The following is a 15,712-nucleotide window of genomic DNA, read 5'->3' as shown; positions in this document are numbered from 1 at the left end:
GCCCCTTTATGGCAGTTTTGGAGTATTGGCTTCTTCCTTGCTGAGCAGCCTTTCAGGTTTTGTCCATATAGGACTCGTTTTACTGTGGATATAGATACATATCTACCTGTTTCCTTCAGCATTCTCACAAGGTCCTTTGCTGTTGTTCTGGGATTGATTTGCACTTTTCGCACCAAACTACGTTCATCTCTAGGAGACAGAATGCATCTCCTTCCTGAGTGGTTTGATGACTGTGTGGTCCCATGGTGTTTATACTTGCGTACTGTTGTATGTACAGATGAACGTGGTACCTTCATGCATTTGGAAATTGCTCCCAAGGATGAACCAGACTTGTTGAGGTCCACAAATTTTTTTCTGAGGTCTTGGCTGAGTTTTTCCAATGATGTCAAGCAAAGAGGCACTGAGTTTGAAGGTAGGCCTTAAAATACATCCACAGGTACACCTCCAATTGACTCCAGGTAACCTATCAGAAGCTAATTGGCCAATTGCCTAAAGGCTTGACATCATTTTACAAGCTGCTTAAAGTCACAGTTAACTTAGTGAATGTAAACTTCTGACTCACTGGAATTGTGATTATAGTTAATTAAAAGTGAAACAATCTGACTGTAAACAATTATTGGAAAAATTACCCATGTCATGCACAAAGTAGATGTCCTAAACAACTTGCCAAAACTATAGTTTGGTAATATGAAATCTGTGAAGTGGTTAAAAAATGAGTTAAAATGACTTCGTCCTAAGTGTATGTAAACTTCTGACTTCAACTGTAACAACTAATAGCCCAGACAAACAATACAATACAATACAACAAGCAAACTTTTTTGAAATAGAGAGAGGCTGTCATCTGTACAATCTCTTGTTAGTTCTAAACAGTGTTTGGGATACAGTCAAGGTACCATTTTAAAGAAATAGTTAGCTTAAAGGGATAGTTCACCCAAAAATTTATTCCATCTCAGATATGTATGACTTTCTTTCTTCTGCTGAACACAAACAAAGATTCTTAAAAGAATATCCCAGCTCTGTTGGTCATTTACGACTCCATTGATTTAAGCCATGTCTTCTGAAACTAAATTATAGGTGTGGATGAGAAACAGGTCAATATTTAAGTCCTTTTTTACTATAAATGTCCACTTTCACTTTCTTCTTTTGTTTTTGGCAATTCACATTCTTCTTGCATATCGCCACCTACTGGGCGGGGAGGAGAATTTATGGTAAAAAAGGACTTAAATATTGATTTGTTTCTCACCCACACCTATCATATCACTTCTGAAGATATGGATTTAACGACTGGAGTCATGTGGATTACTTTTATGCTGCCTTTGTGTTTTTTAGAACTTAAAAGTTTTGGCCACCATTCGCTTGCATTGTATGGACCAACAGAGCTGAGGTATTCTTATATTAATCTTTGTTTGTGTTCTGCAGAAGAAAGTCAGTCACACACATCTGGGATGGCATGAAGGTGAGTAAAGGATGAGAGAATTTTCATTTTTGGGTGAACTATTCCTTTAAGTTTGAGAACCCCTGCTGTAGAACCTAGCCATTCTAACTGTAGAATCCTCTAGTGCTGGCCACAGAGGAAGATGGAGAAATAATTTAAAATATAGCTGCAAGCAGCGATGATGGGCCTAAGCACCAAGGGTCCATTTCGACCCGGTGGCTTTCGGAAAACAATGCAAGGTGGACACATGCATTTGGCATTTGACATTATTCTGAACAATTTTGAAGCAATTTGGGTAAATATAAGAGGACTATTTTAAAGTCTGTTATAAGTGCCACACTTCCTGCTGCCAAGTGGTGGCGCTATGACCGTGACCCAAAATAGTCACATCCATGTGATTAGCCCCCAAGACTAAACATAAATCTCAATTTTGATCTAAATCACACATTGCACACTGAAGATTCGAGACACTTCCTGTTTCCCATTTTTCTGCATTAATTTAATGCCTCACCATGACAACACCATTTGATATATCCAAAATCTGTTCACAATTTAGCATCTTCAATGTCTCGGCATAATGTTCTCTAAATGTGGTGACAGTCTCATGAACCCCCTAGGAAGAGTATTTAAAAGTTCAGAGACTGCAATATTAAAAAAATAAAAAATGTCTGACTTCCTGTTGGGCGGAGCCAATAACTACATTTAAGAAAGATGTCCAGCTTGATGAAAACTATATATGTACAAATTTTGGTGACTGTAGGTGAAAATGGGGGTGCTACAGAAGCCGTCTTACATGCCCATTTTAAATGGAGAGCTACAGAGCCCCCCCTACATGCCCATGCATGAACTTTTACCTAGCCCTAATGGCCAACGACTCTGATGTGTGTGCAAAATGTCATGACATTTTAAGTATGCCAAGTGCCTCAAAAACACCCAAATATAGGAAGAAAGAAATAATAACATTTAATGCATTACCATGGCAACACTGTTTAAGATATCAAATATCCCATTACAATCTTACATCAGCAGTGTCTTGAGATTATTCTAAAGAATTTTGAAGCAATTAACGTAAACATAAGAGGGCTATTTCAAAGTCTGTTAAAATGACATACTTCCTGCTGCCAGTTGGTGGGGCTATGACTTTGACCCATAATAGCTGCATAAATGTGAACAGCCCCCATAACCAAACATACAGCTGAATTTTCATCAAAATCATACAATGCACACAGAAGATATAAGGAACTTCTGTTTCAAATTTTGGCCCTTAATTTATTGCTTCACCATGGCAACACCGTTCGATATATCAAAACTCCAGGGCCTGCAGTTTTCAAAAAATGCACATTAAATCCAAAATTGCTGACTTTCTTTTGGGCAGAGCTAATGACTGTAATTTTGAAAGTTGTCCGGCTTCATTAAAACAATATATGTAGCAAGTTTGGTGACCGTAGAAGAAACTGACCCCACCACTTTTGTCAAAAGGTGGCACTATAGAGCTCCCCAGCCATGCCCATGTGTTAACTTTTGCCCAGGCCTAATCGCCGACAACTCTGATGTGTGTGCAAAATATCATGAAAATTCAAGCATACCAAGTACCTCAAAAACATGTGAATATACATAAAAAGGAATAATGACATTTAATGCTTTGCCATGGCAACACTATTTAAGATCAAGAATCCCTTCAGAATTTTAAATCTGCACTGTCTTGACATTATTCTAAAAAAAATGTTAAGCAATTCAAGACATTAGAGGGATATTTCAAAGTCTGTTAAACGTGCCACACTTCCTTCCGCCTGTTAGTGGCGCTAAGAATGTGACCCACAATAGCCACACCAATGTGATCAGCCCACAAGGCCAAACATTTGGCTCAATTTTGATGTAAATCACACGATGCATGCAGAAGATATGAGACACTTCCTTTTTCCTATTTTTTGACGTTAATTTATCACGTCGCCATGGTAACACCATTTGATATATCAAAAATAAATTTGCAAGTTAGCATAATCAATGTCTTGGCATGATGTTGCCCACATTTGGTACCTGTAACATGAAATCCCAAGGAGGAGTATTTAAAATTCAATTTCATACAATCCAGAATGACCGACTTCCTGTTGGGCAGAGCTTATGACTGTCAGCATGAAAGTTGTCCGGCTTGATGAGATCAATATATGTATACTGTTTGGTGATGGTAGGTCAAAAGGGATGTGCTAGAGAGCCCCCCGAACATGCCCATCTTCTAGGTGGCATTACAGAGCCCCCCCTGCAACTTAACCCAGCCCTAATGGTCGACAACTCTGATGTGCGTGCAAACTTTCAAGAGTTTTTGCGCATGTTAAGTACCCCAAAAGTACCGAAAACCTTGAAAAGAAGATGACGAAGAAGAATCCTTAGAAGAACAATAATGCCGCCGCACTTTCAGTGCTTGGGCCCTAATAATAATCCTTAGAAGAACAATAGGGCCTCTGCACTTTCAGTGCTTGGGCCCTAGTAATAATCCTTGGAAGAACAATAGGGTCTCTGCACTTTCAGTGCTTGTGTCCTAAACAATTCTTATCAGCAACTATCTGTTTCGATTTTTGTGTGTTTAATTGGTAAAACCGATCGGTCTGCCTCTAGTACAGTTACTAATAAAAAGTAGCTAACCACATTGTACAGTAAATATAAGTATAAATCAGAATTATATGATTTCTTTACTTTAAAAATACGATCGCTATTTGTCTGGCACAAAATTAACAATGAGAATCTCAATTAGAATCACAGACTTGAACTTGAACACACTAAATACAACTAATAAAAAAATAATCAGCCCCCTAATTTATATAAATGACTATCCTTTGATTATTGATGTGTGAATTTGTGTTTGCAGGACCCCTTTGATGCTGGCAGTAATGGGGGGTCATGTGGATGCTGTGTCTCTTTTGTTGGAACGTGAGGCCAGTGTTGACTTGGCTGACCATTATGGCCTTACTGCTCTACATCTGGGGGTGAGTTAATTGATCTTGTAGCATTGCAAGCAAATTTCCTTACAAACATGCGGAACGGTCAAGTTATGTGTTGAAATTTAATTTAGCAATGGTAATAGTGATGCTTAACTAGCATGCTGTCGCTCTGTTTCTCTCTCTCTCTCAGCTATTGTGTGGGCAGGAGGAGTGTGTTCAGTCGCTGTTGGAGCTGGAGGCATCAGTGGTGCTGGGGGACTCCAGGGGTCGCACCGCGATCCACCTGGCTGCAGCGAAGGGTCACGCGTCTTGGCTAAGTGAACTGCTCAATATCGCCTGCTCTGAAGCCCCGGTACCCCCATTTCGAGACAACCAGGGATACACGCCACTACATTGGGCCTGTTACTTTGGTCAGTCATAACACAGTCTCCATTTTGAGTTAAAGTATAATTTTGTCCATGTTAAAATGCTTTCTCTTATGTTAATATCTTAACATCTATATATCCTGTTAATATGCTAGCTTAAGGAAATGTTCACCCAAAAATAGATATGATGTCTGTTTGTCCATACAATGCAATTGAATGGTGACCAAACTTTAAGACAAATAAAGTCATCATTAAAGTAATCCAAAAGACTCCATTGGTTTAATCAATGTCTTCTGAAGCGATCCAATCGGTTTTGGGTGAGAACAGACCAAAATGTAACTCCTTTTTCACTGTACATTTTGCCATTGCAGTCTCTAGGCACGATCACGATCGCAAGCTTGATTACACTTTCTAGTGCTTGATGCATGCGAAGAGCGCTAGGAAGTGTAATCCAACTTGAAATCATGACCACTAAGGAGACTTCTTATTTATTTATAGTGAAAAAGGAGATATATTTTGGTCTGTTCTCACCCATAACTGATTGTATCACTTCAAAAGACATGGATTAAACCACTGGAGTCTTATGGATTACTTGTATACTGCCTTTATGTGTTTTTAGAAGCTTAAAAGTTTGGTCACCATTCACTTGCATTGTATGGATAAACAGACATCGTATCTCCTTTCAAATATCTTAATTTGTGTTCCACGTAATAAAGAAAGTCAAACAAGTTATGGTACAAGGTTGAGTAAAAGATGAGAGAATTATCATTTTTGGTTGAACTATTCCTTTAATGTGTATAAACTATAAGTAAGCCATTGGTATGCTGATTTTCCTAAAAAGTGTAAACACTGTGGCTCTGTGGTGCTTTCAAAACATTGCTTTGTTTTTTTTTTTGCATATGTCCACCAGCCCATCACAGCAACATTGGCTCAACCAGTGGTCTTTGTTTGGGGCTTCACAATTTTTTTTGGCAAACATTGGCAGATTGGAGAGTGTTTGGGAAACATTATTTTTACAATTCTGTTTGGTGATGCTAGAGGCACAGAAATTATGCACTTAACCATTAAAGATGATGGTTGTTCTTCATGATTTGATTCATTGGTTATTTATACTGTGTACATTTTATTTAGTAACAGAATGTAGCTTTTATGGAGTACAGTGGACTAGCACCAAGTGTGCATGTGTGTATTATAGGTCATGATGGCTGTGTGGAGGTCATACTTGAACAAAGCTGCTTCCGGCAGTTTGATGGAAACCCCTTCACCCCCCTGCATTGTGCTGTGTATGTCTGTGTTTTGACTCTTTATATCATCTTGTTATTATCTTATTTTGTTATTTCTGTTTCAAACTGTCTAACTGACTGAATCTTCTGTCCTGTAGGGTCAATGACCATGATGCTTGTGCCACCCTTTTATTAGAAGCCATGGGATCAAAGATTGTAACGTGCAAAGATTCCAAGGGCAGGTTAGTTTGGGATCCATATTGATACCGATAACAGTCATATAATACAGTAGATGTAGTAGAATTATACCTAGAGTGACCCCAAAATGTATTTGGACATAAAGCCACACTTAAAACTGTATAAATATTATTGCATTAGATAACAAATATCAAACCAAGTGGCATTTGTTTTAAATAATGATACCATAAAAATAGAAGTATGTAAGGTTTTAAATGATAAAACAATAGATATACTGTTTAAAATTAAGCAAGAAGAATGTGGACATTTTCTGGTGTCAAATGTTAATGGAACATCCTAGTAAACTTGATGAACCACACCTGGTTACTGTACTGCAACACCTGTGTGCACTTCAAAGGAACTGACTTAGTGTACATCCACTAAAATGGCCTTAGGATAATGTATTTAAAACTAACTGCAAAAATGGCTCAGAAATGGTTTGTTCTGAGAAAAGGTCTAGCATCATTTGTTAGCAGATGCCACTTTTTCTGCTTGATATTTTGTTATATAATGCAATGAATTTCATAAATTTTTAAATGTGGCTTAAAGGTCCTTACACTTTTGGGGGCCAGTGGTAATTAAAATGATCTTGTTTGATTTCTCTTTATGCTCATTAGCATTGCTTTCAATGAAACACCTTATTAAAGAACAGCTGTCATTGTTTATCAGAACACCTCTCCATGCTGCTGCATTTGCTGGTCACATAGACTGTGTTCAGCTGCTCCTGGCCCATAATGCATCTGTGGATGATGTTGACCAATCTGGACGCAGTGCTTTGATTATGGCAGCAGAGAGAGGAAGAGTCGAGGTTGTAGGTATGCATTCACCATTATTTCTTCTTTTGCATCATGCCCCTGTTTATTTGTATAAATTGGTTATGAAAATGTGAATGAATTAAAGAGTTTAACTGAATCCAAAGTGTATTGTGTCTTTTAACAGAGGCTCTGCTTACTGCTACGAATGTTAACCTCAGTCTGACAGACCAAAAGGGCAACACGGCACTCCATCTAGCCTGCAGTAATGTAGGTATCTACCTTTTGCAATTGAGCTGGCAATGTCTGTATTTTAACTTTTTATTTATAAAAATTTTTTATCCCCTTTTCTCCCAATTTGGAATGCCCAATTCCCACTGCTTAGTAGGTCCTTGTGGTGACGTGGTTACTCACCTCAATCCGGGTGGAGGAGAACAAGTCTCAGTTGCTTCCGCTTCTGAGACTGTCAATCCACGCATCTTATCACGTGGCTCGTTGTGCATGACACCGCGGAGACTCCCAGCATGTGGAGGCTCATGCTAGCCTCCGCAATCCACGTGCCCCATTGAGAGCGAGAACCACTAATCGTGACTATACTCGCTGAGCTACCCAGGCCCCCTGTATTTAAACTTTTGACTTAATAGAGATAATCTATTTCCATCTGCCCATAGAACACTTTTGAGTAAGTAAAACCCCCATGTCCATCTAGTGATTATGCATTTGTCCTAAAACAATATCATGCCATGCCCGTGGGTCTCAGTAGTGTTGTTGAACATTTGAGAAATCCTATTTTTCCATCTCAGACCCAAAGAACCAGGGCCGTAACATTCAAGTCTTAAACCCCCTCAGTTTATTATGACAGATGCACCATTATGCACCACCATATATAATTGCACGGCAGTTAAAAACAACACATTGTAAAATTGATGATTATTATAATTTTCAATTATTAAAATGATTAATAATTAAAAGGATACGGGAGTCACGTGACACCATGCGAGGAGCGGACGTGTGAACGACGAGCTCTCCGCACTTTGCTAGTTTTTAATTATTTTTATGTTATAATCCGGTGAGATTCGATACACCCTGCTAAATATCTGTTCTTTGAAGTCAACATGGCAAAGAAGTCAAAATCCTCGGGCTCTGGAGATATTAAAAGACACTTACATGCTCAAGCTGAAACCTCTGACGGGCCTGCGGACCAGGGACTCGGTTTGGACGGTGCGGCGGGAGAAATCCAGCGTCAGCTGTCCAACATGTATGTGGTGCTGACGAAAGTTGTTGCTGACTTGGAGGATCTCACTGTAATACGTCGATCAATTATGGCGATGGAAACAAAATTCTCTGAGTTGGTTACAAGATTGTGGGACGTTGAGAAATGGATCGATTATCTGGAGTCATCGGAGAAGGAATTATCTGATAAACTGCTGGTGACCAAAGTTGATTTGGAGCACGTTTTTTTAAAAACTGGAAGAATTTGAGAATAGGAGCCGCCGGAATAACATCCGAATTGTTGGAATTTCTGAGCATGAAGAAGGCAAGGATATGGTGAAATTCCTAGATGAGTTCTTCCCGAGTCTGCTCGACATAACAGGCCATAAGCTGGAAATCGAGCGAGCTCACAGAGTGCCGGCTCGGAGATCAGCTGGGGGAGACAGGCCCCGATCAATTCTGGCCACATTTCTGAGAACATCCGATAAAGATCTCGTGTTGCGTGAGGCGAGGTGCAAAGGAAAGCTTTCTTGGAAAAACCACAGCATTTTCTTGTTCCTAGATTTTGCGAATTCAACAAGAGAGAAACGTAATCAATTCAAGGAATGCAAGAAACTCTTGTATCAACGGAAGATCGCTTTTAAACTGATGTTTCCAGCCAAATTGAGAATAGATACTAAGGATGACCGCAAAATATTTACATGCCCACAACAAGCATTGTCTTTCATAGAGACAATGGGTGAGTAAACCATTTGGTGTTTCTCATGTGTCCCCAGAGTGGATTAACTCGCTATACTTACTATTGTCTGTCTGAGGAAGCTGGGCACCATTGTTTCTTTTTGTGTTGGTTCCACCTAGTGGCTGTAGTATGTTTTGTGGAATAACACTACTTCAAGAAACCTTTTGCATCGATGAAGGGAAGCTTTTACACTGAAGTTCCCTGCCAAATTGAGAATAGATACTAAGGATGGCTGCAAAATATTTACATGCCCACAACAAGCATTGTCTTTCATAAAACCAATGGACTGAGGAAGTCATGGTATGTTTCTCAGGTGCCTCCAGACGGACTGACTCACTGAACATGCCATTGGCCGTCCGAGGAAGCTGGGCGCCTTTTTTGTTTCTTTTTGTGATGGTTCCACCTAGTGGCTGGAGTTTGTTTTGTGGAAGAACACTCCTATGGAACAGTTATGGATGAATCTGCTCGTTCTTTGTGCTTATGCCTCCTATTGGATGGAGTGTGTTTCGTGGAATTATTTTTTGCAGGACACTGGAATGATTATGTCATTTGCTGCACTTATGAAACAGCCAGCTCACTGAACACTTGTTTGAATGTCCGAGGAAACTGAACAGCTTTATTATTATTATTATTTTTAATTTTAGTTTTTATTTATTTTATTTTTTCATTTTTTTGTGCTGGTTCTGCTACAGGCTGGATTTTGTTTTGTGAAGGATCGCACTTTCAAGACAGTTTTGTGTATGAATCTACACGTTTTTTTGTGTTTATTCTGCCTATTGGCTGGAGTTTGTTTTATAGATTATCTTTTGTTGTGTAATTCTGTTTCACAAAATTTGTATAGAATCACCGGACTTGAGCAATTCGATGGCAAAGTTGTCGCGGGGACTCTCGCAGGCTTACATGGACTCTTTGAGTTTGGAGGGATGGACGCCGTTTGGCGCTGTCGTGCGCGGGGTTAATGTGCACGTTTTTCTTTTTTCTGTTTGTTTCGTTCGGGGGAAGTTCAGGGTTTGATTGTTGCACTAATGGGGAATGTGGTCTTTTATAATTTAATTTTTGACACGTGATCCATTTTTTTCTAATATGTCAAAATGTCAAAGGTTAATATGAGTGGATTGTCTCTCTCCACATGGAATGTGAATGGGTTGGGGCACCCCATAAAAAGAATGAAAGTTATTTCTTTTCTTAAACGTAAGAAATATGATATTGTGTTTCTTCAAGAAATGCATCTTTCCCCGTAGGAAGCTGAAAAATTGGGGAAGATATGGGGTGGACATGGTTTCTTTAGTGCAGTAAGAGCAGGGGAGTCATTACATTGATAAGTAAACATCTACAATTTAAATGTCTCAAACAGATTAAAGATAAATTAGGAAGAGTCATTATTGTTTTAGCTGGAATTCAAGGGCAAAGGTTGATTTTGGCTTATATTTACGCACCTAATGCTGATGATCAGGGCTTTTTTATAGGTCTTGAAGGGATGTTGCAAGCCGCTGGCACCCCTAATGATATAATATTGGGAGGAGACTTTAATCTTTTGATGGACTCAGTCCTTGATCATAGTGAAGCAAAAGTGTACAAGCCCCCTAGAGCAATATTAATGCTTCACAGAATGTGTAAAAATCTTGGTCTTATAGATATTTGGAGACTTTTGAACTCATCTGGTAGGGACTATAAATTTTTTTCATCAGTCCATAAGATTTATTCTAGAATAGATTTTTTTTAATATATGTCCAAGTTGTTGATTGTTCAGTTGGAAACATTTTAGTCTCAGATCACGTCCTGATGAGTTTAGAGGTGTTGCCACATATGGAGAAAATCATATAGTTGGTGCTTTAATATATCCCTTTTGCAAAATCCTGATTTCCAACAAATGTTAAAGGCTGAAATCAGTGTTTATATGGAGACCAACTGGTCCTCAGTATCCTCTGTGGGCGTGGCTTGGGAGGCACTTAAGGCGGTTCTTAGGGGTTGGATCATACAGTATGCCTCATTCATCAAAAAATCCAAAGCACTTGTTTAGTTTTGGTCATAATACATTGTAAAGTATTGTAAATGCATTGTAAAGTATGAGAGGTTAGGGATATATATATATATATATATATATATATATATATATATATATATATATATATATATATATAATTATTATTAGTATTATTATTATATATTGAATTAGGAAAAAATTATAAAATAACTCAAATGGCATTTTATTACACTGGAAGACCAACTGTATATTGCAAACATTATTTTTTAATGTAAACATTTGCCTGAGGTCTTTCATAGATCTCTTTGTTCTGTTTCCAGGGAATGGAGGAATGTGCATTGCTCATTCTGGGAAAACTTCCAGACTCTGCTCTCGTCACCACAAATGCTGCACTGCAAACGTGAGCTCCCCTTTCCATATTAAACTACATTGTTTTGAGAAGCAAATGTTGCTCACCTGTTTGTTTCTCGTTCACTTTCTCAGACCTCTTCATTTGGCTGCACACAGCGGGATGAAACAGACAGTGCAAGAGCTGCTCTCTCGTGGAGCCAGTGTTCAAGTACTAGATGAAAATGGTGCGTGTTCCTGAAACTAAGATCTTAATAGATTTGGTTCATGTAGCCTGTATATTTTTGGTCTTTGTGCATCTCTCTATGCCTGTCTCTGTTTACTTTTTATTTTATTTTATTTTTTATTGGTGTGGCATAGATGCTTTTGTCAAAACAAAAAGTGGCTGTTTTTCAAAGCTTTGGCAGTGTCATGCGTGTCCATTTTGCACCCAACCATGTGTTCGCCTGCCTAATGGCACTAATGGAATGCTGCTTTCGTCCAACCACCTTCCCACCACTGCCCTCTTGTTCCACTGCTTCGTCCCTCCCCTTTACTTCTTTCTACTTCCCTGTCCCTTTTCCTGTATCTCTTGCTCTTGGCTGTCTTTCCCCGCAGGTCTCACCCCTGCTCTGGCTTGCGCTCCCAGCAGGGAAGTGGCTGACTGCCTGGCTCTCATTCTGGCTACCATGATGCCTTTCTGCTCCCCTTGCAGCTCTGGAAGTCCTTCCCCAGGTGCCCTGCTGAAATCTCTGCCCCGCCAGGCCAAGAGTCCCCAGGGCCCTAACAGTCCGAGGGACCCCTCCGGCCCCTCCAGCGAGGGCACGACAACTGAAAATGACTCTGACTCTGAGACATTTTGACCCTGGCCCTTTCTAGATTTCCATAATAGTGTTTAAAGCACATATTTCCATGAATCCTCAGAAGCTGTACTAATTTTTATGGAGCTTGATCTCGTAAACAAGTGATCATGACACGTGACATAGCACACTTGGTATTATTTCATTCTCCTTGTTTGCACAGGAGATTTTGACTAAAGCCATTTGAATTACAATGATGCAAGAGAGATGATTAGACTGACGTCTTTTGTACTTAAATGTTTGAGATTGCCAAATGTTGACCTCATAATCACACTTGAAGTATGTAAAGTGTGATGTGCGGTGACTTAATCTGTAGGCCATTGAAAGCACAAACCCTGTGGAAGCACAAAGAGAGGACTCACTCATTTAAACTCTGTAGTTATAATGTGACCAATTACACATTTGGACCAATAGAGGAATTGGTGACTTGTCACAACCCTTGATTAGAATGTGTATTCCAAATATTTATTTGCGACAAGAGTACATGAAACCCAGTGTAATATGATGAAAATCCAATGCATGTTACAAATGTCCAGATTGTACACCAGTTGTACATTACACATATTGTATTTGGCACGTTGTGAATAGTAGGCTCTTGAGCTTTATATTGTAAAGAAAGAGCATTTTTATTTCAGATAGATGAATAGATTTATAGGCCTAGATGGTCTAAACCTATGTCTGACGCTTTTGGTGAGTGACACTGTCACTCTTTTCCTGCTCAGAAATAGCAACAGTGTTAAAATAATACTTCTATTCAGGTCAATTTTTCCAGATTCCAATGAGAAGAGATGACATGTTATGTGAACCAAGATGTTCCCAAGCCTGTATGGATATTTATTAACATTTAGATAACAATGGTACTACATTTGTATGCACTTATGTATAGGAGTAAATGGGTGTACCTACCCTGTCTTCAGCAAAAAAAATAATTTTCATTAATTTGCACTGGTTGAATTTAAATCAATTTGAACTGTTTTCTAAAAAAGCTTGTAGATGTTAGAATGAGTGTTTCCATTGTCTTTGATTTGCTGTCAATTTTGAAGCCATTTTACTCCAGAAGATGAAGAGCTGACTGCAAATACAGTTGAAGTCAGAAGTTTACATACACCTTAACCAAATACATTTAAACTAAGTTTTTCACAATTCCTGACATTTAATCGTAGAAAACATTCCCTGTCTTAGGTCAGTTAGGATCACTACTTTATTGAAATGTCAGAATAATAGAAGAGAATAATTTATTTCAGCTTTTATTTGTTTCATCACATTCCCAGTGGGTCAGAAGTGTACATACACTTAGTTAGTATTTGGTAACATTGCCTTTCAATTGTTTAACTTGGGTCAAACGTTTTGGGTAGCCTTCCACAAGCTTCTCACAATAAGTTGCTGGAATTTTGGCCCTTTCTTCCAGACAGAACTAGTGTAACTGAATCAGGTTTTCAGTTCTGCCCAAAAGTTTTCTATCAGATTGAGGTCAGGGCTTTGTGATGGCCACTCCAATACATTGACTTTGTTGTCATTAAGCCATTTTGCCACTACTTTGGAGGTATGCTTGGGATCATTGTCCATTTGGAAGACCCATTTGCGACCAAGCTTTAACTTCCTGGCTGACGTCTTGAGATGTTGCTTCAGTATATCCACATCATTTTCCTTCCTCAAGATGCCATCTATTTTGTGAAGTGCACCAGTTGCAGCAAAGCACCCCCACATCATGATACTGCCACCCCCATGCTTCACGGTTGGGATGGTGTTCTTCGGCTTGCAAGCCTCACCCTTTTTCCTCCAAACATAACGATGGTCATTATGGCCAAATAGTTCAATTTTTGTTTCATTAGACCAGAGGACATTTCTCCAAAAAGTAAGATCTTTGTCCCTGTGTGTATTTGCAAACTGTAGTCTGGCTTTTTTACGGCGGATTTGGAGCAGTGGCTTCTTCCTTGCTGAACAGCCTTTCAGGGTATGTTTATATAGGACTCGTTTTACTGTGGATATAGATACTTGTCCACCTGTTTCCTCCAGTATCTTCACAAGGTCCTTTTCTGCTGTTCTGGGATTGATTTGCACTTTCCGCACCAAACTATGTTCATCTCTAGGAGACAGAATGCATCTCCTTCCTGAGCAGTATGATAGCTGCGTGGTCCCATGGTGTTTCTATTTGCGTACTGTTGTTTGTACAGATGAACGTGGTACTTTCAGTCTTTTGGACATTACTCCCAAGAATGAACCAGACTTGTGTAGGTCCACAGTTGTTTTTTCTGAGGTCTTGGCTGATTTCTTTTGATTTTCCCATGATGTCAAGCAAAGAGGCACTGCGTTTGAAGATAGGCCTTAAAATACTTTCACAGGTATACCTCCAGTTCAGTACACCTCCTATCAGAAGCTAATTGGCTTATTGTCTAAAGGCTTGAAATCATTTTCTGGAATTTTCCAAGCTGCTTAAAGGCACAGTTAACTTAGTGTATGTAAACTTCTGATCCACTGGAATTGTGATATAGTCCATTAAAAGTGAAACAATCTGTCTATAAATAATTGTTGGAAAAATTACTTATGTCATGCACAAAGTAGATGTCCTAAATGACTTGCCAAAACTATAGTTTGCTAATATTAAATCTTAGGAGTGGTTAAAAAATGAGTTTTAATGACTTCAACTGTAAGTTATTTTAAGATCTTGCCAATATCGGGAGTCAAAAACAAAATATAAAATTAAGAATGAGAAGGTCGACCACTGTTTGTCTGTTTACATTTGTCCACAATGTGCCAGTTTCTGCAGTGTGTCCAGTGCCTTGTTCTGCATTTTCAGATTTTGTTAGATTATGCTTGTTTGTATTTGTCTGTATTTGTGTCTGAAAATATGAATAGATGTTTAGTTCGCTCAGCTCAGCTGACAACCATAAGCCAACGTTTTTACTGAGTCCTGATGTATGTGCCTATGTGTGTGTGCTTTAGGATAGAAAAATAGTCTTTGTACATCAGCTCATGGACATTATCATCACCAGAGCAGATGTTGCACACAACTGTCTTATAAAAAAAGCACATGGTTGATTTTCTTTTCATAAATTACATGAATCATGAGTTAGAAGATGCAGAGGAATGGAATCAAAATAAAACAGTATTATATCAGAAAAAAGCTTTGAAATGTGACAATCTTGTAGATCATGTGTTCCTCCTGCAATCTGATGTTGAAGATTCTTTGTCAGCTCAAGTTTCTTTTATATAAATTGTATGACTATTATATAAAGTGTTTTAACAGAGTTTTGTGTGGAGTCTGTGTTATACCTTTAAAATTAATAAAACCAAAATGTAAATAAATTTAGGTGAAAGAGAAACGGGTTGTTTAATACTATTTAATTTTAGAGAAGTTAAATTTAGCAAGTTTGCAATCACCGCATGAATGTTTAAAATACAATATGTGGGGACAATTCATGCTATTATGGCAAATAAATGCCATTTATTTTTCACCAGTTTACTATAGTAGTTGTTTAGTGTGTACACCAAAGAGCAAGAACTGACTTCAAAATTAATATAAACAAAATGTGGGGCAGAGCTTTATGCAAAAGAGTAAAGATGGATTTAAAAAAAAAATAATAATAATAATAAAATGATTTAATTAGGGCCTGCAGAGGCAAAAACCACTGCTAACCCTGA

General features: G+C 38.6%; 1 protein-coding gene across 3 annotated transcripts in view; it reads left to right on the top strand.

Annotated features, from left to right (window-relative positions):
- The window catches only part of LOC127446895 (serine/threonine-protein phosphatase 6 regulatory ankyrin repeat subunit B-like), a 52,754-nt gene extending 37,436 nt beyond the window's left edge, over positions 1–15,318 (top strand). For 2 of the 3 annotated variants that reach the window (XM_051708210.1, XM_051708211.1), the window contains exons 20-28: positions 4,299–4,416; positions 4,562–4,781; positions 5,932–6,019; positions 6,118–6,201; positions 6,866–7,011; positions 7,136–7,218; positions 11,204–11,283; positions 11,367–11,458; positions 11,829–15,318. In XM_051708210.1, the coding sequence (XP_051564170.1) occupies positions 4,299–4,416; positions 4,562–4,781; positions 5,932–6,019; positions 6,118–6,201; positions 6,866–7,011; positions 7,136–7,218; positions 11,204–11,283; positions 11,367–11,458; positions 11,829–12,073 (1,156 nt within the window). In that variant the 3' untranslated portion in view covers positions 12,074–15,318. The remainder of the gene's footprint in view (positions 1–4,298; positions 4,417–4,561; positions 4,782–5,931; positions 6,020–6,117; positions 6,202–6,865; positions 7,012–7,135; positions 7,219–11,203; positions 11,284–11,366; positions 11,459–11,828) is intronic. The other variant, XM_051708212.1, reaches the window with a different exon arrangement.
- The last annotated feature ends 394 nt before the right edge of the window (positions 15,319–15,712 follow it).

This window comes from Myxocyprinus asiaticus, chromosome 10, assembly GCF_019703515.2.
Source record: "Myxocyprinus asiaticus isolate MX2 ecotype Aquarium Trade chromosome 10, UBuf_Myxa_2, whole genome shotgun sequence".
NCBI classification, from domain to species: Eukaryota; Metazoa; Chordata; class Actinopteri; order Cypriniformes; family Catostomidae; genus Myxocyprinus; species Myxocyprinus asiaticus.
The sequence above is the reverse complement of the archived record's forward strand: the minus strand, read 5'-3'. Positions and strand labels throughout refer to the sequence as shown.